At 44.8% G+C, this 25,594-nt stretch overlaps 1 protein-coding gene across 1 annotated transcript in view; it reads left to right on the forward strand.

Annotated features, from left to right (window-relative positions):
- Window positions 1-22,041, forward strand: part of LOC129835668 (tumor necrosis factor ligand superfamily member 10-like) — a 91,608-nt gene extending 69,567 nt beyond the window's left edge. The window contains exons 3-6 of the mRNA XM_055901386.1: window positions 7,173-7,209; window positions 8,162-8,269; window positions 16,601-16,767; window positions 17,728-22,041. Coding sequence (XP_055757361.1) covers window positions 7,173-7,209; window positions 8,162-8,269; window positions 16,601-16,767; window positions 17,728-18,018 — 603 coding nt within the window. The 3' untranslated portion in view covers window positions 18,019-22,041. The remainder of the gene's footprint in view (window positions 1-7,172; window positions 7,210-8,161; window positions 8,270-16,600; window positions 16,768-17,727) is intronic.
- Window positions 22,042-25,594: the final 3,553 nt, after the last annotated feature.

A 25,594-nucleotide genomic window follows, 5' to 3' on the forward strand; every position in this document is an offset into this window, starting at 1 on the left:
ACTGAGTACACTACACTACACTACACACACTGAGTACACTACACTACACTACACTACACACACTGAGTACACTACACTACACACACTGAGTACACTACACTACACTACACACACTGAGTACACTACACTACACTACACTACACACACTGAGTACACCACACCACACTACACTACACACACTGAGTACACCACACTACACTACACACACTGAGTACACCACACTACACTACACTACACTACACTACACTACACCACACTACACACACTGAGTACACTACACTACACTACACTACACTACACTACACTACACACACTGAGTACACTACACTACACACACTGAGTACACTACACTACACTACACTACACTACACTACACACACTGAGTACACTACACTACACTACACACACTGAGTACACTACACTACACTACACTACACCACACTACACACACTGAGTACACTACACTACACTACACACACTGAGTACACTACACTACACTACACTACACTACACTGAGTACACTACACTACACTACACTACACACACTGAGTACACTACACTACACTACACTACACACACTGAGTACACTACACTACACTACACTACACACACTGAGTACACTACACCACACCACACTACACACACTGAGTACACTACACTACACACACTGAGTACACTACACTACACTACACTACACCACACTACACACACTGAGTACACTACACTACACTACACTACACTACACCACACTACACTGAGTACACTACACTACACTACACACACTGAGTACACTACACTACACTATACTACACACACTGAGTACACTACACTACACTACACTACACTACACCACACTACACTACACTACACTACACTACACACACTGAGTACACTACACTACACTACACTACACTACACTACACTACACTACACACACTGAGTACACTACACTACACACACTGAGTACACTACACTACACTACACTACACACACTGAGTACACTACACTACACTACACTACACACACTGAGTACACTACACTACACTACACTACACACACTGAGTACACCACACCACACTACACCACACTACACTGAGTACACTACACTACACTACACACACTGAGTACACTACACTACACTACACTACACACACTGAGTACACTACACTACACACACTGAGTACACTACACTACACTACACACACTGAGTACACTACACTACACTACACTACACACACTGAGTACACCACACCACACTACACTACACACACTGAGTACACCACACTACACTACACACACTGAGTACACCACACTACACTACACTACACTACACTACACTACACCACACTACACACACTGAGTACACTACACTACACTACACTACACTACACTACACACACTGAGTACACTACACTACACACACTGAGTACACTACACTACACTACACTACACTACACTACACTACACACACTGAGTACACTACACTACACTACACTACACACACTGAGTACACTACACTACACTACACTACACACACTGAGTACACTACACTACACTACACTACACTACACTACACTACACTACACTACACTACACACACTGAGTACACTACACTACACACACTGAGTACACTACACTACACTACACCACACTACACACACTGAGTACACTACACTACACTACACTACACACACTGAGTACACCACACCACACTACACTACACACACTGAGTACACCACACCACACTACACTATACTACACACACTGAGTACACTACACTATACTACACACACTGAGTACACTACACTACACTATACTACACACACTGAGTACACTACACTATACTACACACACTGAGTACACTACACTACACTATACTACACACACTGAGTACACTACACTATACTACACACACTGAGTACACTACACTATACTACACACACTGAGTACACTACACTATACTATACTACACACACTGAGTACACTACACTACACTATACTACACACACTGAGTACACTACACTACACTATACTACACACACTGAGTACACTACACTATACTACACACACTGAGTACACTACACCACACCACACTACACACACTGAGTACACTACACTATACTACACACACTGAGTACACTACACTACACTATACTACACACACTGAGTACACTACACCACACTACACTACACACACTGAGTACACTACACTATACTACACACACTGAGTACACTACACTACACATACTGAGTACACCACACTACACTACACCACACTACACTACACACACGGAGTACACTATACTACACTACACTACACTACACCACACTACACACGCGGAGTACACTATACTACACATACTGAGTACACTGCACTACACTACACCACACTACAGACGCGGAGTACAATACACTACACATACAGAGTACACTACACTACACTACACACACTGAGTACACTATACTACACATACTGAGTACACTACACTACACTATACTACACACACTGAGTACACTACACTACACTACACTATGCTACACATACTGAGTACACTACACTACACTATACTACACATACTGACTACACTACACCACACTATGCTACACATACTGAGTACACTACACTACACTATACTACACATACTGAGTACACTACACTACACTATACTACACATAGAGTACACTGCACTACACACACCCACTGAGTACACTGCACACACTGAGTACACTACACTACACACACACACTGAGTACACTGCACTACACACACACACTGAGTACACTGCACACACTGAGTACACTACACTACACACACACACTGAGTACACTACACTACACTACACACACTGAGTACACTACACACACACACACACACACACACACACACACACACACACACACACACACACACACACACACACACACACTGGGTACACCACACACGCACACACGCGCACACACACACACACACACACACACACACACACACACACACACACAGACAGACACAGACACAGACACACACACACACAGAGAGACATATATCAATACCCTCCCTAGTAACTCCCTAGAGAAAACAAACAAATGTCATGCTTCTGTCATATCGGATATTGCCAGGGTTATGAGTGCAGACTACTGTGGTGCATCTGAAACCCTCTGCTGCATACTGTGGTGCATCTGAAACCCTCTGCTGCATACTGTGGTGCATCTGAAACCCTCTGCTGCATACTGTGGTGCATCTGAAACCCTCTGCTGCATACTGTGGGGTGTCTGATATCCTCTGCTGCATACTGTAGTGAGTCTGATACCCTCTGCTGCATACTGTGGTGCATCTGAAACCCTCTGCTGCATACTGTGGGGTGTCTGATATCCTCTGCTGCATACTGTAGTGAGTCTGATACCCTCTGCTGCATACTGTGGTGCGTCTGATACCCTCTGCTGCATACTGTGGGGTGTCTGATACCCCCTGCTGCATACTGTGGTGCGTCTGTAACCCTCTGCTGCATACTGTGGGGTGTCTGATACCCTCTGCTGCATAATGTGGTGAGTCTGATACCCTCTGCTGCATACTGTGGTGCATCTGAAACCCTCTGCTGCATAATGTGGTGAGTCTAATACCCTCTGCTGCATACTGTGGTGAGTCTGAAACCCTCTGCTGCATACTTTGGGGTGTCTGATACCCTCTGCTGTATACTGTGGTGAGTCTGAAACCATCTGCTGCATACTGTGGGGTGTCTGACACCCTCTGCTGCATACTGTGGTGAGTCTGAAACCCTCTGCTGCATACTGTGGTGCGTCTGATACCCTCTGCTGCATACTGTGGTGAGTCTGAAACCCTCTGCTGCATACTGTGGTGAGTCTGATACCCTCTGCTGCATACTGTGGTGAGTCTGAAACCCTCTGCTGCATACTGTGGTGAGTCTGAAACCCTCTGCTGCATACTGTGGTGCGTCTGATAACCTCTGCTGCATACTGTGGTGAGTCTGAAACCCTCTGCTGCATACTGTGGTGAGTCTGATACCCTCTGCTGCATACTGTGGTGCATCTGATACCCTCTGCTGCATACTGTGGGGTGTCTGATACCCCCTGCTGCATACTGTGGTGCGCCTGTAACCCCTTTGCTGCATACTGTGGTGAATCTGATACCCTCTGCTGCATAATGGTGAGTCTGAAACCCGCTGCTGCATACTGTGGTGCGTCTGTAACCCTCTGCTGCATACTGTGGTGAGTCTGAAACCCTCTGCTGCATACTGTGGTGCGTCTTAAACCCTCTGCTGCATATTGGGGTGAGTCTGAAACCCTCTGCTGCATACTGTGGGGTGTCTGATACCCTCTGCTGCATACTGTAGTGAGTCTGATATCCTCTCCTGCATACTGTGGTGAGTCTGAAACCCTCTGCTGCATACTGTGGTGCGTCTGAAACCCTCTGCTGCATACTGTGGTGCGTCTGAAACCCTCTGCTGCATACTGTGGTGAGTCTGAAACCCTCTGCTGCATAATGTGGTGCGTCTGAAACCCTCTGCTGCATACTGTGGTGAGTCTGAAACCCTCTGCTGCACAATGTTGTGCGTCTGAAACACTCTGCTGCATACTGTGGTGAGTCTGAAACCCTCTGCTGCATACTGTAGTGAGTCTGAAACCCTCTGCTGCACAATGTTGTGCGTCTGAAACACTCTGCTGAATACTGTGGTGCGTCTGAAACCCTCTGCTGCATAATGTGGTGCGTCTGAAACCCTCTGCTGCATACTGTGGTGAGTCTGAAACCCTCTGCTGCACAATGTGGTGCGTCTGAAACACTCTGCTGCATACTGTGGTGAGTCTGAAACCCTCTGCTGCACAATGTGGTGCGTCTGAAACACTCTGCTGCATACTGTGGTGAGTCTGAAACCCTCTGCTGCATATTGTGGTGAGTCTGAAACCCTCTGCTGCATACTTCACTTTATTTTCTCCATTGAAGCCATGTGCTGGCAATGTTCTGCTCTGAGGAGCAGTGGAACCTGGGGTTGAGGAGGGTAGCCTTGGGGCCTGGCTGGCTTTGCTTTGCTTTGTTCAGCCAAGCGTTCAACCACTCAGTCTCTCTGTTTCTCTGCTTAGGCTCTCCCTAAGTGATACACATGGGTGGGTGGACGCACATACACACTGAGCTCTTGGGTTGAACAGCACGTTGGGTTGAGTAACACGTTGGGTTGAGCAGCACGTTGGGCTGAGTAACACGTTGGGTTGAGTAGCACGTTGGGTTGAGCAGCACGTTGGTTTGAGTAGCACGTTGGGTTGAGTAACACGTTGGGTTGAGTAACACGTTGGGTTGAGTAACACGTTGGGTTGAGTAACACGTTGGGTTGAGTAACACGTTGGGTTGAGTAACTGGTGGAGGTTCGGAAGCAGACCACTGCCAAGAAACACACCATCGATACGACTCTACAAGGGGGTGGGGAAGACTAGCATGAGGAAGAACAGAATGAGGGAGAGAGAGCGAGAGAGAGAGAGAGAGAGAGAGAGGGAGGTACAGAGACGTAGAGGTAGAGAGGAAGAGAGAGAGAGAGAGGGAGGTACAGAGACGTAGAGGTAGAGAGGAAGAGAGAGAGAGAGAGAGGGAGGTACAGAGAAGTAGAGGTAGAGGTAGAGAGCGGTACAGGGAGGTAGAGGTAGAGGTAGAGAGAGGTAGAGGTAGAGAGCGGTACAGGGAGGTAGAGGTAGAGGCAGAGAGAGGTAGAGGTAGAGGTCGAGAGAGAGGGGTAGAGGTAGAGAGAGGGGTAGAGGTAGAGAGGTAGATGTAGAGAGAGAGGTAGAGAGGTAGAGGTAGAGAGAGAGAGAGGTAGAGGTAGAGAGAGAGAGGGGTAGAGGTAGATAGAGAGAGAGATAGAGAGAGAGGTAGAGAGAGAGAGGTAGAGAGAGAGAGGTAGAGAGAGAGAGGTAGAGAGAGAGAGGTAGAGAGAGAGAGGTAGAGAGGTAGAGGTAGATGTAGAGGTAGATGTAGAGGTAGATGTAGAGGTGGAGACAGAGAGGTAAAGAGGTAGAGAGGTAGAGGTAATGATGATGGTAGTGATGATGATGGTAGTGATGATGATGGTAGTGATGATGATGGTAGTGAAGATGGTAGTGATGATGGCGGTGATGATGATGGTAGTGATGATGATGGTAGTGATGATGGTAGTGATGATGATGATTATGATGATGGTAGTGATGATGGTAGTGATGATGGCGGTGATGATGATGGTAGTGATGATGGTAGTGATGATGATGATTATGATGATGGTAGTGATGATGGTAGTGATGATGGCGGTGATGATGATGGTAGTGATGATGGTGGTGATGATGATGGTAGTGATGATGGTAGTGATGATGATGGTAGTGATGATGATGGTAGTGATGATGGTAGTGATGATGATGGTAGTGATGATGGTAGTGATGATGATGATTATGATGATGGTAGTGATGATGGTAGTGATGATGGCGGTGATGATGGTAGTGATGATGATGGCGGTGATGATGATGATGGCGGTGATGGTAGTGATGATGATGATGATGATAATGATGATGGCGGTGATGATGATGGTGATGATGGTAGTGATGATGATGGTGATGATGGTAGTGATGATGATGATGATGATGATGATGATGATGATGATGATGATGATGATGATGATGACGGTGATGATGATGATGTGACTGTGATGATGGTAGTGATGACGATGATGGTAGTGATGATGATGATGATGATGATGATGATGGTGATGATGATGATGATGATGGTGACGGTGATGATGGTAGTGATGACGATGATGGTAGTGATGATGATGATGATGATGGTGATGATGATGATGGTGACTGTGATGATGGTGATGGTGACGGTGATGATGGTAGTGATGACGATGATGGTAGTGATGATGATGATGATGATGGTGATGATGATGGTGATGATGATGGTGATGATGGTGATGATGGTGACGGTGATGATGATGATGGTGACGGTGATGATGGTAGTGATGACGATGATGGTAGTGATGATGATGATGATGATGATGATGATGATGATGATGATGATGATGATGATGATGATGATGGTGACGGTGATGATGGTAGTGATGACGATTTTGACGATGTTAGTGATGATGGTGCTGATGTCCGTGAGCCAACTGTTTTCATGAGACATCTTTATGTTTATTTTACAGGTGACCGAGAACATAATCTCCAAGCAGACATTTCAGGGTGAGTCAGTCTTTCAAATTGTCTATCTGCATGACCTTTGGTTGACAGTCGTATACAATGACAACATTTCAAACTCTACTGGTACACCTATCCCCTATCATACTGTACGTGCATGACCTTTGGTTGACGCTCATAAGCAATAACAACTCTGTACATACGTGACGATCCTGTATCATGATTTCGATATCGAAAACAAAATGTGTGTCTTCACAAATACATACATGACTTACACGTGACCTTTGACTCTTCGAAACAATGACAACTCTAACGGTAGATATCATGGTTCTGAATCTAGAACTAGAACTATATCTATACACACCGATCTCCTATCATGGTTCTGAATCTAGGACGAGAACTATATCTATACATACCGATCTCCTATCATGGTTCTGAATCTAGAACTAGAACTATATCTATACACACCGATCTCCTATCATGGTTCTGAATCTAGAACTAGAACTATATCTATACACACCGATCTCCTATCATGGTTCTGAATCTAGGACGAGAACTATATCTATACACACCGATCTCCTATCATGGTTCTGAATCTAGAACTAGAACTATATCTATACATACCGATCTCCTATCATGGTTCTGAATCTAGGACGAGAACTATATCTATACACACCGATCTCCTATCATGGTTCTGAATCTAGGACGAGAACTATATCTATACACACCGATCTCCTATCATGGTTCTGAATCTAGAACTAGAACTATATCTATACACACCGAGCTCCTATCATGGTTCTGAATCTAGAACTAGAACTATATCTATACATACCGAGCTCCTATCATGGTTCTGAATCCAGAACGAGAACTATATCTATACATACCGATCTCCTATCATGGTTCTGAATCTAGAACATGTTTTTTTATGATGGTGATGAGGATGATGATGGTGATGATAATGATATAATAATGACAGATTTCTCCGCCTCTCTATCAGAAGCGAGAACGTTACCTCGCACCTTCAACACTTCCGGGTCAACGTTTGCGACCTCTGTGACCCAGCGTCCGTCAGCCCACCTGACCCTCAGAGACAGCAGTGCTCAAGGTGAGCAGAGTGTGTTGGTGTGTGTGAGAGAAGAATGAAAGAAAGAAAAAGAAAGAGAGATAGAAAGAAAGAGGGAGAGAGAGAAAGAAAGAGGGAGAGAAAGAAAGAGAGATAGAAAGAGGGAGAGAGAGAAAGCAAGAGGGAGAGAAAGAAAGAGAGATAGAAAGAAAGAGAGTTAGAAAGAAAGAGGGAGAGAAAGAAAGAGAGATAGAAAGAAAGAGGGAGAGAAAGAAAGAGGGAGAGAAAGAAAGAGAGATAGAAAGAGAGATAGATAGAAAGAGAGATAGATAGATAGAAAGAGAGATAGATAGAAAGAGAGATAGATAGAAAGAGAGATAGATAGATAGATAGAAAGAGAGATAGATGGAAAGAGAGATAGATAGATAGAAAGATAGATAGATAGAAAGAGAGATAGATAGAAAGAGAGATAGATAGAAAGAGAGATATATATGAAAGAGAGACAGATAGAAAGAGAGAGAAAGAACAGGTTCATCAAGATTCCAAAAAGATAATGCTTGTTTGTTGGCCAGAGTTCTTTCAGTTTATTATGAATATGTTTGTGTGTCTATCAGTGCAGTATCAGTGTGTGTGTGCATGTGTATGTGTGTGTGTGTACGGTATCAGTTTATTGTGTGCATACAGTAGGGCGTAGGCAGGTTTGACTAGTGTTATGATGTTATTACCATCAGCTCTCTATCTCTCTCTCTCAATTTCAATTCAATTCAATTTATTGGCATGACGTAACAATGTACATATTGCCAAAGCTTACTTTGGATATTTACAATATGAAAATAATAAGAATCAAAATTGTCAACGGGACAACAGTAACAACAATAACCAAGGGTAAAAAAAAACATCTCTCTGTCTCTCTCAGGCCACGGCCTCTGTTAGTCAAAACCCACTGGGCAAAAACTGCTTGAATTAACGTTGTTTCCACGTCATTTCAACAAACAAATTCAATGATAACGTTGAATCAAAGTGGAAAACTGATCCGATATTTTTTTTTTTAAGTAATCAACCTAAATCCAGCTAAATGTTTTGTTGCTGTCACATTGAATTCACGGTTAGTTGACAACTCAACCAAATGTAAATCAAAACTAGATGTTGAACTGATGTCTGTGCCCAGCGGGTAGTCAGTAGACAGGAAGAAAATGACTCAATCATTCACCTGCTTTTCCCAGAAGGACATAACTGATCTGGGAGTTTCCTACATGGCAGATAGTCCTGGATCTTCTTGTAAGGAAGTGAGGAAGAGCATTCCAGGCCAGTTAAAAGACTATGACTGACATTACTGGAATCATACCTGTGAGAAAGAGGAAGAGACACACACACACACACACACACACATGCACGAATGTACACATGTGTTTTATGTCATCGCCTAGCACTGTCCAGTAGGATATAGTTCTTCAGAGACATAATCATCAGGTTTTATAGACAATGGATGGGATATTAAATTACCCTTGTTAAACTGGATATGAAGAGAGAATACTGGATATATGAGAGAATACTGGATATATGAGAGAGAATACTGAATATATGAGAGAGAATACTGGATATATGAGAGGGAATACTGGATACGAAGAGAGAATACTGGATACGAAGAGAGAATACTGGATATATGAGTGAGAATACTGGATACGAAGAGAGAATACTGGATATATGAGAGAGAATACTGGATACGAAGAGAGAATACTGGATATATGAGAGAGAATACTGAATATATGAGAGAATACTGGATACGAAGAGAGAATACTGAATATATGAGAGAATACTGAATATATGAGAGAATACTGGATATATGAGAGAGAATACTGAATACAAAGAGAGAATACTGGATATATGAGAGAGAATACTGGATATATGAGAGAGAATACTGGATACGAAGAGAGAATACTGGATACGAAGAGAGAATACTGAATACGAAGAGAGAATACTGGATATATGAGAGAGAATACTGGATACGAAGAGAGAATACTGGATACGAAGAGAGAATACTGGATATATGAGAGAGAATACTGGATACAAAGAGAGAATACTGGATATATGAGAGAGAATACTGGATATATGAGAGAGAATACTGGATATATGAGAGAGAATACTGGATATATGAGAGAGAATACTGGATACGAAGAGAGAATACTGGATATATGAGAGAGAATACTGGATATATGAGAGAGAATACTGGATATATGAGAGAGAATACTGAATATATAAGAGAGAATACTGGATACGAAGAGAGAATACTGGATATATGAGAGAGAATACTGGATATATGAGAGAGAATACTGGATATATGAGAGAGAATACTGGATACAAAGAGAGAATACTGGATATGAAGAGAGAATACTGGATATATGAGAGAGAATACTGGATATATGAGAGAGAATACTGGATATATGAGAGAGAATACTGGATATATGAGAGAGAATACTGGATACGAAGAGAGAATACTGGATATATGAGAGAGAATACTGGATATATGAGAGAGAATACTGGATACGAAGAGAGATTACTGGATATATGAGAGAGAATACTGGATATTTGAGAGAGAATACTGGATACGAAGAGAGAATACTGGATACGAAGAGAGAATACTGGATATATGAGAGAGAATACTGGATACAAAGAGAGAATACTGGATATATGAGAGAGAATACTGGATATATGAGAGAGAATACTGGATACGAAGAGAGAATACTGGATATATGAGAGAGAATACTGGATACAAAGAGAGAATACTGGATATATGAGAGAATACTGGATATAGTAGAGAGAATACTGGATATATGAGAGAGAATACTGGATATATGAGAGAGAATACTGAATACGGAGAGAGAATACTGGATACGAAGAGAGAATACTGGATATATGAGAGAGAATACTGGATATATGTCACGTTCCTGACCTATTTATGTTAGTTGTTATGTGTGTTAGTTGGTCAGGACGTGAGGTTGGGTGGGCATTCTATGTTTTCTGTTTCTGTGTTGGTTTTGGGTTGCCTGGTATGGCTCTTAATTAGAGGCAGGTGTTTGGCGTTCCTCTAATTAAGAGTCATATTTAGGTAGGCGTTGTCACAGTGTTCGTTGTGGGTGATTGTCTTCCGTGTTTGTGTTATGTCTGCACCATACGGAACTGTATTCGGTTTGTTCGGTTTATGTAGTCTGTTTCCCATTCGTGCGTTCTTCGTGTTTATGTAAGTTCTCATGTTTAGGTCAGTCTACGTCGTTTGTTATTTTGTATCATTTCAAGTGTAGTTCGTGTTCGTTTTTCGTCTTGTCATTAAATTCATTATGTGTTCAAACTTCGCTGCGCCTTGGTTCAATCCCTGCTCCTCTTCGGATGAAGAAGAGGAGGACAGCCGTTACAGAATCACCCACCACTCCAGAGCCAAGCAGCGGAGTCAACGGAGAAAGGGACAGGAGAAGAAGGAGCAATGGACATGGGACGATGTTTTGGACGGAAAGGGTTGCTACACTTGGGAGGAGATCCTGGCTGGGAGGGATCGCCTCCCATGGGAACAGCTGGAGGCACTGAGGAGAGCAGAGGCTACCGGGGAGAGGAACCGGAGCTATGAGGGAACGCGTCTGGCACGGAAGCCCAAAAAGCCCGTAAGTAATTCCCAAAAATTTCTTGGGGGGGGTGGCTAAGAGGTAGTGGGCCAAGGGCAGGTAGGAGACCTGCGCCCACTTCCCAGGCTTACCGTGGAGAGCGGGAGTACGGGCAGGCGCCGTGTTACGCAGTAGAGCGCACGGTGTCTCCTGTACGAGTGCATAGCCCAGTGCGGGTTATTCCACCTCCCCGCACTGGTAGGGCTAGATTGGGTATTGAGCCAGGTGTCATGAGGCCGGCTCAACGCGTCTGGTCTCCAGTGCGTCTCCTCGGGCCGGCATACATGGCACCTGCTTTACGCATGGTTTCCCCGGTTCGCCTACATAGGCCGGTGCGGGTTATTCCACCTCCCCGCACTGGTCGGGCAACCGGGAGCATTTAACCAGGTAAGGTTGGGCAGGCTCAATGCTCAAGAGTGCCAGTACGTCTCCACGGTCCGGTATTTCCGGCACCACCTCCCCGCCCCAGCCTAGTACCTACAGTGTCTACACTACGCACTAGGCTACCAGTGCGTATCCTGAGCCCTGTTCCTCCTCCACGCACTCTCCCTGTAGTGCGTGTATCTAGCCCGGTGCCTCCAGTTCCGGCCCCACGCACTAAGCTACCAGTGCGTCTCCAGAGCCCTGTACAAACTGTATCTTCTCCCCCTACTAATCCTGATGTGCTTGTCCTCAGGCCGGCGTCACCAGTGCCGGTACCACGCATCAGTTATAGAGTGGGCTTTGAGAATACAGTGTGCCCTGTCCCTGCTCCCCGCACTAGTAGGAAGGTGCTTATCATTAGCACGGTGCCTCCAGTTCCGGCACCACGCACCAGGTCTACAGTGCACCGTATCCGGCCAGAGCCATCCGTCTCCCCAGCGCCATCTGAGCCATCCGTCTCCCCAGCGCCATCTGAGCCATCCGTCTCCCCAGCGCCATCTGAGCCATCCGTCTCCCCAGCGCCATCTGAGCCATCCGTCTCCCCAGCGCCGTCTGAGCCATCCGTCTGCCAGGAGCCTGCAAAGCCGCCCGTCTGCCATGAGCCTGCAAAGCCGCCCGTCTGCCATGAGCCTACAGAGCCATCCGCCAGACAGGAGCCGCTAGAGCCGTCAGCCAGACAGGAGCCGCTAGAGCCGTCAGCCAGACAGGATCCGCCAGAGCCGCCAACCAGACAGGATCTGCCAGAGCCGCCAACCAGACAGGATCTGCCAGAGCCGCCAACCAGACAGGATCTGCCAGAGCCGCCAACCAGACAGGATCTGCCAGAGCCGCCAGCGAGCCATGAGCAGCCAGAGCCGTCAGAGAGCCATGAGCAGCCAGAGCCGTCAGAGAGCCATGAGCAGCCAGAGCCGTCAGAGAGCCATGAGCAGCCAGAGCCGTCAGAGAGCAATGAGCAGCCAGAGCCGTCAGAGAGCCATGAGCAGCCAGAGCCGTCAGAGCGCCATGAGCAGCCAGAGCCGTCAGAACGCCATGAGCGTCGAGAGCCGTCAGCCTGCCATGAGCGTCGAGAGCCGTCAGCCTGCCATGAGCGTCGAGAGCCGTCAGCCTGCCATGAGCGTCGAGAGCCGTCAGCCTGCCATGAGCGTCGAGAGCCGTCAGCCTGCCATGAGCGTCGAGAGCCGTCAGCCTGCCATGAGCGTCGAGAGCCGTCAGCCTGCCATGAGCGTCGAGAGCCGTCAGCCTGCCATGAGCGTCGAGAGCCGTCAGCCTGCCATGAGCGTCGAGAGCCGTCAGCCTGCCATGAGCGTCGAGAGCCGTCAGCCAGCCATGAGCGTCGAGATTCGTCAGTCAGCCATGAGCTGCCCTTCAGCCTGAAACGGCTAGATACCCAGAACTGCCCATCAGTCCAGAGCTGTCTCTCTGTCCGGAGCTGTCTTTCAGTCCGGAGTTGCCCCTCTATCCTGATCTCCCTCTCTATCTTGATCTACCTCTATATTCTTATCTATCCCTCTGTCTTGATTTATCTCTCTGTCCCGGTGCTGTCCTTATTAGTGAGGTTATTAAGAGGATTTTGTGGGGGTAAAAAGAGGGTGGACATTCTTAGAGGGAGGAAGCTAGGATGGATTATGGTGGGGTGGGGACCTCGCCCGGAGCCTGAGCCACCACCGTGGTTAGATGCCCACCCAGACCCTCCCCTAGACTTTGTGCTGGTGCGTCCGGAGTTCGCACCTTGTGGGGGGGGTAATGTCACGTTCCTGACCTATTTATGTTAGTTGTTATGTGTGTTAGTTGGTCAGGACGTGAGGTTGGGTGGGCATTCTATGTTTTCTGTTTCTGTGTTGGTTTTGGGTTGCCTGGTATGGCTCTTAATTAGAGGCAGGTGTTTGGCGTTCCTCTAATTAAGAGTCATATTTAGGTAGGCGTTGTCACAGTGTTCGTTGTGGGTGATTGTCTTCCGTGTTTGTGTTATGTCTGCACCATACGGAACTGTATTCGGTTTGTTCGGTTTATGTAGTCTGTTTCCCATTCGTGCGTTCTTCGTGTTTATGTAAGTTCTCATGTTTAGGTCAGTCTACGTCGTTTGTTATTTTGTATCATTTCAAGTGTAGTTCGTGTTCGTTTTTCGTCTTGTCATTAAATTCATTATGTGTTCAAACTTCGCTGCGCCTTGGTTCAATCCCTGCTCCTCTTCGGATGAAGAAGAGGAGGACAGCCGTTACAATATATGAGAGAGAATACTGGATATATGAGAGAATACTGGATATATGAGAGAGAATACTGAATACGAAGAGAGAATACTGGATACGAAGAGAGAATACTGGATATATGAGAGAGAATACTGGATATTTGAGAGAATACTGGATATATGAGAGAGAATACTGAATACGAAGAGAGAATACTGGATATGAAGAGAGAATACTGGATATATGAGAGAGAATACTGGATACATGAGAGAGAATACTGAATACGAAGAGAGAATACTGGATATATGAGAGAGAATACTGGATACATGAGAGAGAATACTGGATACGAAGAGAGAATACTGAATACGAAGAGAGAATACTGGATATATGAGAGAGAATACTGGATATATGAGAGAGAATACTGGATATATGAGAGAGAATACTGGATACGAAGAGAGATTACTGGATATATGAGAGAGAATACTGGATACGAAGAGAGATTACTGGATATATGAGAGAGAATACTGGATATATGAGAGAGAATACTGGATACGAAGAGAGAATACTGGATATATGAGAGAGAATACTGGATATATGAGAGAGAATACTGGATATATGAGAGAATACTGGATACGAAGAGAGAATACTGGATATATGAGAGAGAATACTGGATATATGAGAGAATACTGGATACAAAGAGAGAATACTGGATATATGAGAGAGAATACTGGATATATGAGAGAGAATACTGGATACAAAGAGAGAATACTGGATATATGAGAGAGAATACTGGATACAAAGAGAGAATACTGAATATGAAGAGAGAATACTGGATACATGAGAGAGAATACTGGATACAAAGAGAGAATACTGGATATATGAGAGAGAATACTGGATACAAAGAGAGAATACTGAATACGAAGAGAGAATACTGGATACGTGAGAGAGAATACTGGATACAAAGAGAGAATACTGGATATATGAGAGAGAATACTGGATATATGAGAGAGATTACTGGATACAAAGAGAGAATACTGAATACGAAGAGAGAATACTGGATATATGAGAGAGAATACTGGATACATGAGAGAGAATACTGGATATATGAGAGAGAATACTGGATACAAAGAGAGAATACTGGATATATGAGAGAGAATACTGGATACAAAGAGAGAATACTGGATATATGAGAGAGAATACTGGATACAAAGAGAGAATACTGGATATATGAGAGAGAATACTGGATATATGAGAGAGAATACTGGATATATGAGAGAGAATACTGGATATATGAGAGAGAATACTGAATATATGAGAGAGAATACTGGATATATGAGAGAGAATACTGGATACAAAGAGAGAATAGAACATTCTGGAACTTCCACCAGAGGATATGTGTGTGTGTGTGTGTGTGTGTGTGTGTGTGTGTGTGTGTGTGTGTGTGTGTGTGTGTGTGTGTGTGTGTGTGTGTGTGTGTGTGTGTGTGTGTGTGTGTGTGTGTGTGTGTGTGTGTGTGTGTGTGGTTAAACTAATATGAACATTAGGAATCAGTTTGTTCAAATTAAAGACACACCTTTCGTCCCGAATGACACACTATTCCCTATGTAGGGCACTACTTTTAACCAGGACCAATAGGGCTCTATTCAAAAGTAGTGCCCTATATAGGGAATAGGGCGCCATTTGAGAAACATGCCCATGCTTATTTGATATTGATCTTACTTCTGGAATGTGACTTTTCTGTTTGCTTAACCCTCCCATGCTCCTTTATTTTCTACCTCTCCTTCCTTCTCTCACTCCCTTCATTTTCTCCTCTTTGTCTCTACTGCTGCCTATGTTTCTTCTTCCCTCCACCTCTCCCCTTTCCCTCTATTCCTCCCACACACAACTATGTCTCTGTTCTCCATTTGTCATCTCTCCCTCTCTCTATCTCTCTCTCTCCGTCTCTCTCTCTCCATCTCTCTCCCTCTGTCTCTCTGTCTCTCTCTCTCTGTATCTCTGTCTCTGTATCTGTCTCTCTCTCTGTCTCTCTCTCTCTCTCTCTCTCTCTCTCTCTCTCTCTCTCTCTCTCTGTCTCTGTATCTCTCTCTCTGTCTGTCTCTCTCTCCCTCCCTCAGCAGGGTCTCCTTCGTACCCCACCCCCCAGCCCGACCTCCACCAATCATGTCGCCACGCCGTCCGTTCCTGGGCCAATCAGAGCTTTGGAGCCCATCTTCACAACATGACCTTAGCCAATGGGAGGCTGCGTGTGCCCCAGGATGGGCGGTACTACCTGTACTCACAGGTAGGCTAATGTTTTCAGACTCAGAGCTCGATTCAATCCGTATCACTCAGAGCTATAGCAGGGTTGAAATGTATAGGGGAATACAGCGTTTACGTTGAATGCAGTCTCCACTGACGCGGGAACATTGCCTTTACATTTCTATCGCTCTGTAGCACATGTCTTCAGCGCTACGGATTGAATTTAGCCCTTAAACTGTTTTTTTCTAATACATGTTTTGGATGTTCATACAAGCCTGTGAGAAAGACATTTCCCCACTAGACATCAATCAAGTACCATTCAATTAATCTCTACCTCTCCTTTCTCTCTGTACCTCTATCCCTCCCTCCCTGCCTCTCTCCCTCCCTTCCTCCCTCTCTGTCTCCCTCTCTATTTGTCCCTCCCTCTCCATCTCTCTCTCCCTCCCTTCCTCCCTCTCTATTTGTCCCTCCCTCTCCATCTCTCTCTCCCTCTCTGTCTCCCTCTCTATTTGTCCCTCCCTCTCCATCTCTCTCTCCCTCCCTTCCTCCCTCTCTATTTGTCCCTCCCTCTCCATCTCTCTCTCCCTCTCTATTTGTCCCTCCCTCTCCATCTCTCTCCCTCTCTCTCTCCCTCTCTATTTGTCCCTCCCTCTCCATCACTCTCTCTCTCCCTGTCTCCCTCTCTATTTGTCCCTCCCTCTCCATCTCTCTCTCCCTCTCTGTCTCCCTCTCTATTTGTCCCTCCCTCTCCATCCATCTCTCTCTCCCTGTCTCCCTCTCTATTTGTCCCTCCCTCTCCATCTCTCTCTCTCTCCCTGTCTCCCTCTCTATTTGTCCCTCCCTCTCCATCCCTCTCTCCCTCCTTCCCTCCATCCGTCCTTCCATCCCACTCTCCCTCCCTTCCTCCCTCTCTATTTGTCCCTCCCTCTCCATCCATCTCTCTCTCCCTGTCTCCCTCTCTATTTGTCCCTCCCTCTCCATCCCCCTCTCCCTCCCTCCCCAGGTGTACTTCCGCTACCCATCCCTTAATGAAGGGGACCAGCATACAACCAGTCACCAGCTGGTCCAGTGTGTATACAAGAAGACGTCCTACCTGAGACCCATCCAGCTGCTGAAGGGTGTAGGCACCAAGTGTTGGGCCCCAGACGCGGAGTACGCCCTCCACTCTGTGTACCAGGGAGGGCTGTTTGAGCTAAGGGCCGGGGATGAGCTCTTTGTCTCTGTCTCGTCCCCCTCCATGGTCCACGCGGAGGATTCAGCAAGTTATTTTGGGGCATTCCGTTTGGACCTGTAAAGATGGACGGATGGAAACGAGAGGGTGGTACACCGCCGGAAGAGGGGGATGGGTGGGATAAAAAGGAAAGGTGGAGGAAAGGAGGACAGGGTCAGGACACTGCCAGGGTAAGGAAAGGGGGGGGGGGGGGTGAGAGGAGGGGAGGAAGGGGGAAACCCCAAGGATTAAATCCCTACTCTCCCTGCTTCCCTGGACGCTCCAAAGTGAATTCTAAAAGGGGATCTGTGGATTCCATATGAGAAGGAGGGAGAAAACGTTGGACAGACACTGAGGATCAAATGACAGAAGAATGTATTGGTTTATTGATATATGAATCACATAATAGAATGTGGATCTATGGAACAGAACGGTAGCGAGAATAAAATAACACATTTGTGATCATGTGATGGCCAAGATTTGTGCCATGTGTGCATAGGTTACATCTGACTGTATAGAATGGAAGGAGTTGATCACAGAATGTAGAATGAGTTCTGTTCTATTCATTCTATTTGTATGGAGTTGACCATCTGTTCTGGGGGTTCTGACTGGACATGTGGCCGTTTGGGAAATTAGAAAAATTACTTTTATTTTGTATCTGTGTTGTGTACAGACCATTTGGAGGAAGAAGAAGAGTTGAGGACTTTAAAACATGGGATGTAAGACTGTTTGGAAGAGGATTCTTACTTTAGTTGTGTATATGACATGGGACACTGTCAAGCAGGGAGAGGGAGAGAGAGAGAGAGAGAGAAAGAGAGAGAGAGAGAGAGAGAGAGAAATAATGAAAGAGGAGGAGAGAGAGAGTGGTATGCAGCCTCTTACCTGAACTGTGGCACTTTCTCTCTCTCTCTCTCTAAAAGGACTCTGTAGAATCTGTCTCTCTTAAATGACTCTGTAGAATCTGTCTCTCTAAAATGACTGTAGAATCTGTCTCTCTAAAATGACTCTAGAAAGAGACAAACAGCACAGATCCTCACCCTACACACACTCCTCTCTGACACACACACACACCTCCCTTTGCAGTCTGGTAAATGTCAGTGGCCAAGCGGAGTGTGTGTGTGTTTCTCCAGTGTTCCTTGGCTCCATGGTTGGCTCAGGGGTAAGGTTAAACAAGCAAACACACTGCAGCAGGGCTCACACACACTGACACATACACACAAAGCTGGTTGACATACAATTTAACCCCTGCTTCCTAGAATCTGTGGGGTGGTTTGTATCTGTGTATAAAATGATTGTATGTATAGGTCTATACTGTGATTGTATAGGTCTATATTGTGATTGTATAGGTCTATACTGTGATTGTATAGTTCTATATTGTGATTGTATAGTTCTATATTGTGATTGTATAGGTCTATACTGTGATTGTATAGTTCTATACTGGGATTGTATAGTTCTATATTGTGATTGTATAGTTCTATACTGTGTAAATTTGAGGTTCACCAAAGCGAAGCATAATAATAATTGTTTATTTCTTCTCACAGACATCTCTATTTGTGTCTGGTTGTTTTAACCCTTCCACCATTGTTGAACTTTAACCGAGTGACTCTCACTCACCTTTAGTTAGTCCTCCTAGCTCCCAATACCATGGGGAGCCACAACAACCACTACAGCCCACTAACGGTACCGAGCCGGCTGCGGCGGTACCGAGCCGGCTGCGGCGGTACCGAGCCGGATGCGGCGGTACCGAGCCGGATGCGGCGGTACCGAGCCGGATGCGGCGGTACCGAGCCGGATGCGGCGGTACCGAGCCGGATGCGGCGGTACCGAGCCGGATGCAGCGGTACCGAGCCAGATGCAGCGGTACCGAGCCAGATGCAGCTGCGGTTGGAAGATTCCTGGGATTAGGAAGGAATAAGCAGACAATCCAGGAATCCTGAAATAACATCTGACATTTAGCAGGAGCTTTTATCTAAAGCAATTTACAGCAGTGATACATTTTCATACTGGTGGCCCAGCAGGAATCAAACCCATGACCCTGGCATTGCTAACGTCATGCTCTACTAACTGAGCCACACAGGACAACCAACCGGGAATCCTGGCACTTTGGGGAAAGTTACCAGAATGTAATAAATGGTCCACCTACATGTTAACAGAATATGTGTTGTAGATATCTTGTCCCACAGTGCATTGTCTTCCTCTATGGCAGGGGTGTCAAACTCATTCCACGGAGGGCCTAGTGTCTGCAGGTTTTTGGTTTTTCCTTTCAATAAAGCCCTAGACAACCAGGTGTGGGGAGTTCCTAACTAATTAGTGATGTTAATTCATCAATCAAGTATAAGGGAGGAGCGAAAACCCGCAGACACTCGGCCCCCCGTGGAATGAGTTTGACACCTGTGGTCTATAGGGTCCCCCTTTGGATCGATATGTCATTGTAGTTGTTTTGTGTACAGTAATAGTATATCATCTATCATCTATGTATAGACTGGTCCTCTATCTAGTATATCATCTATCAGGACCAAACCTGTTGGCTGAACTCTGTTTAATCTGATTCATGTTCAGGGCTTCGACAATCTGTCAACAGTTATCAACTGAACCCAGAGGCCATAGGAGGCTGGTGGCGCCTTAATTGGGGAGGTCGGGGCTCGTGGTTTCCATGGTGTTTGATGCCATTCCATTTGCTCCGTTCCAGCCGTTATAATGAGCCGTCCTCCCCTCAACAGCCTCCACTGGTGTAGGCATGGATACAACACACGCAGGCACAGTTAGATATAGTACCCACGCCCTGTAGGAACTGGCAAGGAGCTGTGCGTCATTCACATACAGATTCAGTTCAAATCAAACGTCTCCACTGCCGTGGTGGCTATGGGAACGTCATTATGTTGAATGTGTGTTGTAGACGATTTGCACAAAGTGGGTCCCGGGTGTGTTTTTATAGGTAAATAGGCCTGACAGACTCAACGCCTTATATGATTATAGTGTATCAATGTAATCACTGGCAGAAACTATGTCGGCTAGTTTCACTGTCTCGCCCTGTCCCTGGAAAAGAGACTGAGTACATTAGTACATTAGTTTCACTGTCTCCCTGGAAAAGATACTGAGTACATTATAACAGTTCTCAGTTGTAATATTACTGTTCTTGTGTTATTTCCCATGGGAATGTGGTGCAATGATGTGAACCTCGCTGTGTGTGTGTGTGTGTGTGTGTGTGTGTGTGTGTGTGTGTGTGTGTGTGTGTGTGTGTGTGTGTGTGTGTGTGTGTGTGTGTGTGTGTGTTTATCTGTGTGTGTGTGTGTGTGTGTGTGTGTGTGTGTGTGTGTGTGTGTGTGTGTGTGTGTGTGTGTGTGTGTGTGTGTGTGTGTGTGTGTACATACAGTAGGTGGTAACAACAAGGATGTTAATAGATTCCATTGAAATGACTTGGATTCACAGAACTTCAACCCTCCTAACAAAATACATTTTCTAAAAAAGCATCTCCAACAAACCAAAGTGTTGTGGACAACAACAGATTGGACAACAACAACAACAACAACAACATGTACCCATCAACGTTATTATAGGAACATGAAACTGAAACTAAAATGAAAACTAATGAGGAACAAATTATTTTTGAAATAATTGAAAAACGAATATAAAAAAAAATATATATATATATATATAATAACCTTGCTACCCATTCACTGTAGAGAGAGAATACATGTGTATCATGTAAATGTGATGTAATGTATGAGGGAAGAAAATCTGTATCATCCAGAGGACACATTCTCAGACCCATATCCTATGTATGTTATTGGTACATCCTTGTTTAAATTCACTCCATGGGTCTGCATCCTAAATGGCACCCTGTCCCATATATGATGCACTATTTTCAGTCCTACTGGCCCCGTTTAAAAAGGAGTGCACTAAAATAGGTAATAGGGTGCCATATGGAACTCAATGCTACCTGTTCCAACACACTCTCTACAAACGTTTTTTTCTGTTTCAACTTGTTTTATAATGATGATATCACAAGGCCACTTGTGGAATGTACATACATATATACATTTTATTCTGACATTACTTTGACTTAATGTTCAATTTGTGTTAAATAAAGCGCTGACTGATGCTGTATTTGATTATTATTATTACCTGGTGCTCGAAGCATTTTAGGATGATATGACAAACTCACCTCGTGTTCTGCCAAATGTTCTTGGTTCGTAATATTAACGTCTGTATATCTCAAACCTTTATGTATTTAACCATGGTGTCATTGGGAAGCGTTAACATCTATATTATGAGAGATGGGATAAGGAGTAGACAGTCGGTATGCCAACCGCAGTCGAATAAAAACAAATGAGTGGCATTGTTGAAGTCCAGTTTCATAATAGCAAGCTAGGACTGATAGTTTAACTAAACTAGCAAGTCTGTTTGTTTGGTTACCACGACGACTACTGTAGCTATCTAGTAAACTCGCTAGCTACTTCAGTGGATGTTGAACACATGACTGTCTACTGGCAAATTAACACATTTCTAGCGAGAAATTTGTTAAATAATATCCATGGTTTAAAAGGGATAGTCAATTTGAGGATCTATGCGTTCCCTGTAAAATAACGCAACTCCGTGGAAGGTCAGTTCCAATCTGTAGACCGTCGTGGAACACACCTTCCACGTTGTTCATTATTTTCCATAGAACTCATAGCCCTGATTATCACTTACATCTGCATGTATATTATTTTTATTACAGTCAACAGAAATTATCAACCCAAAAAATAGATTAGAAAACAATGACTTTTTGTTAGACGTGACTATGTAAACAAGTAGCTAGATAGAGTGGCAATCTGGACGATCTGTTATGTACAGTACCAGTCAACAGTTTGGACAAACCTACTCATTCAAGGGTTTTTCTTTATTTTTACTATTTTCTACATTGTAGAATAATAGTGAAGACATGAGCACTGATTTGAACACATATGGTATCATGTAGTAAACCAAAAAGTATATATTTTATAGGCCAGGTCATCTGATGCAGCACTCCATCACTCCTTCTTGGTCAAATAGCCCTTACACAGCCTGGAGGTGTGTTTTGAGTCATTGATCCCACCCACAGGCAGGCAGGCAGGCAGGCAGGCAGACAGACAGATGTGATGATCTTCAGCATCATGAGTCCCCGCCTGCTGGGGTCTGTTCAAAAAAGTTAACTACGTTCCTTGAAGTAGGCTAGGCTATTACTGACCCTACCACGATTACATGGGTCTAAAAGGTAAAGGTTCCACCTTATAGATCTCACCAATCCGTTCACTTCAACAAGACAAGTTTAGAAAGTCTTCCTGGACGCCATGGATTTTCCTCCATCATAGGGTGAGTTGGAAAGCACACAATCATTTTGTTTGGATGTGTCTCTCCCAAAATTCTGTGGACAACATTTAGAGCGGAAATATAAATAAATACCTCATCTTCCGTTCCAGCAGTCGCGGCCGGCCCGCTGCGGCCAACCGTCCAGTGAGTGTTTGTGCATGCATGCGTGTTTGTGAGTCCAGCGATCTGGACAAGTGTCAACTGGGCGAAATCACGCCTAGATCTCGAGACGTGCGCCAAAACGTTTGGCGAACATTCTGACCGAGATTCTAGCCACTGACCTTTTTATCCCACAGTAAACATCACATCAATCATAGTAACACAACATAAAAAATAAGAATAATGATGATTTGTGAAGTATCTAGCCAGCGAAGAGGGAGGAGAAAGATGTGTATTAGAACTTCTAACCCTAGGTCTGTATAGACTGGTCCTCCTAATAGACTAGGTCCGTATAGACTGGTCCTCCTAATAGACTAGGTCTGTATAGACTGGTCCTCCTAATAGACTAGGTCTGTATAGACTGGTCCTCCTAATAGACTAGGTCCGTATAGACTGGTCCTCCTAATAGACTAGGTCTGTATAGACTGGTCCTCCTAATAGACTAGGCCCCTATAGACTGGTCCTCCTAATATACTAGGTCTGTATAGACTGGTCCTCCTAATAGACTAGGTCTGTATAGACTGGTCCTCCTAATAGACTAGGTCTGTATAGACTGGTCCTCCTAATATACTAGGTCCGTATAGACTGGTCCTCCTAATAGACTAGGTCTGTATAGACTGGTCCTCCTAATAGACTAGGTCTGTATAGACTGGTCCTCCTAATAGACTAGGTCTGTATAGACTGGTCCTCCTAATATAATAGGTCTGTATAGACTGGTCCTCCTAATAGACTAGGCCCCTATAGACTGGTCCTCCTAATAGACTAGGTCTGTATAGACTGGTCCTCCTAATAGACTAGGTCTGTATAGACTGGTCCTCCTAATAGACTAGGTCTGTATAGACTGGTCCTCCTAATATACTAGGCCCCTATAGACTGGTCCTCCTAATATACTAGGTCTGTATAGACTGGTCCTCCTAATAGACTAGGTCTGTATAGACTGGTCCTCCTAATAGACTAGGTCTGTATAGACTGGTCCTCCTAATAGACTAGGTCTGTATAGACTGGTCCTCCTAATAGACTAGGTCTGTATAGACTGGTCCTCCTAATATACTAGGTCTGTATAGACTGGTCCTCCTAATAGACTAGGTCTGTATAGACTGGTCCTCCTAATAGACTAGGTCTGTATAGACTGGTCCTCCTAATAGACTAGGCCCGTATAGACTGGTCCTCCTAATAGACTAGGATGTATAGACTGGTCCTCCTAATAGACTAGGTCTGTATAGACTGGTACTCCTAATAGACTAGGTCTGTATAGAGTGGTACTCCTAATATAATAGGTCTGTATAGAGTGGTACTCCTAATATAATAGGTCTGTATAGACTGGCCCTCCTAATAGACTAGGTCCGTATAGACTGGTCCTCCTAATAGACTAGGTCTGTATAGACTGGTACTCCTAATAGACTAGGTCTGTATAGACTGGTACTCCTAATATAATAGGTCTGTATAGACTGGTACTCCTAATATAATAGGTCTGTATAGACTGGTCCTCCTAATAGACTAGGTCCGTATAGACTGGTCCTCCTAATATACTAGGTCTGTATAGACTGGTCCTCCTAATAGACTAGGTCCGTATAGACTGGTCCTCCTAATAGACTAGGTCTGTATAGACTGGTCCTCCTAATAGACTAGGTCTGTATAGACTGGTCCTCCTAATATACTAGGTCTGTATAGACTGGTCCTCCTAATAGACTAGGTCTGTATAGACTGGTCCTAATAGACTAGGTCTGTATAGACTGGTCCTCCTAATAGACTAGGCCCCTATAGACTGGTCCTCCTAATAGACTAGGTCTGTATAGACTGGTCCTCCTAATAGACTAGGTCTGTATAGACTGGTCCTCCTAATAGACTAAGTCCGTATAGACTGGTCCTCCTAATAGACTAGGTCTGTATAGACAGGTCCTCCTAATATACTAGGTCTGTATAGACTGGTCCTCCTAATAGACTAGGTCTGTATAGACAGGTCCTCCTAATAGACTAGGCCCGTATAGACTGGTCCTCCTAATAGACTAGTTCTGTATAGACTGACCCCGTTAATAGACCAGGTCTGTATAGACTGGTCCTCCTAATAGACTAGGTCTGTATAGACTGGTCCTCCTAATAGACTAGGTCTGTATAGACTGGTCCTCCTAATAGACTAGTTCTGTATAGACTGACCCCGTTAATAGACCAG

The sequence above is a fragment of the Salvelinus fontinalis genome, chromosome 36 (assembly GCF_029448725.1).
Source record: "Salvelinus fontinalis isolate EN_2023a chromosome 36, ASM2944872v1, whole genome shotgun sequence".
NCBI lineage: Eukaryota > Metazoa > Chordata > Actinopteri > Salmoniformes > Salmonidae > Salvelinus > Salvelinus fontinalis.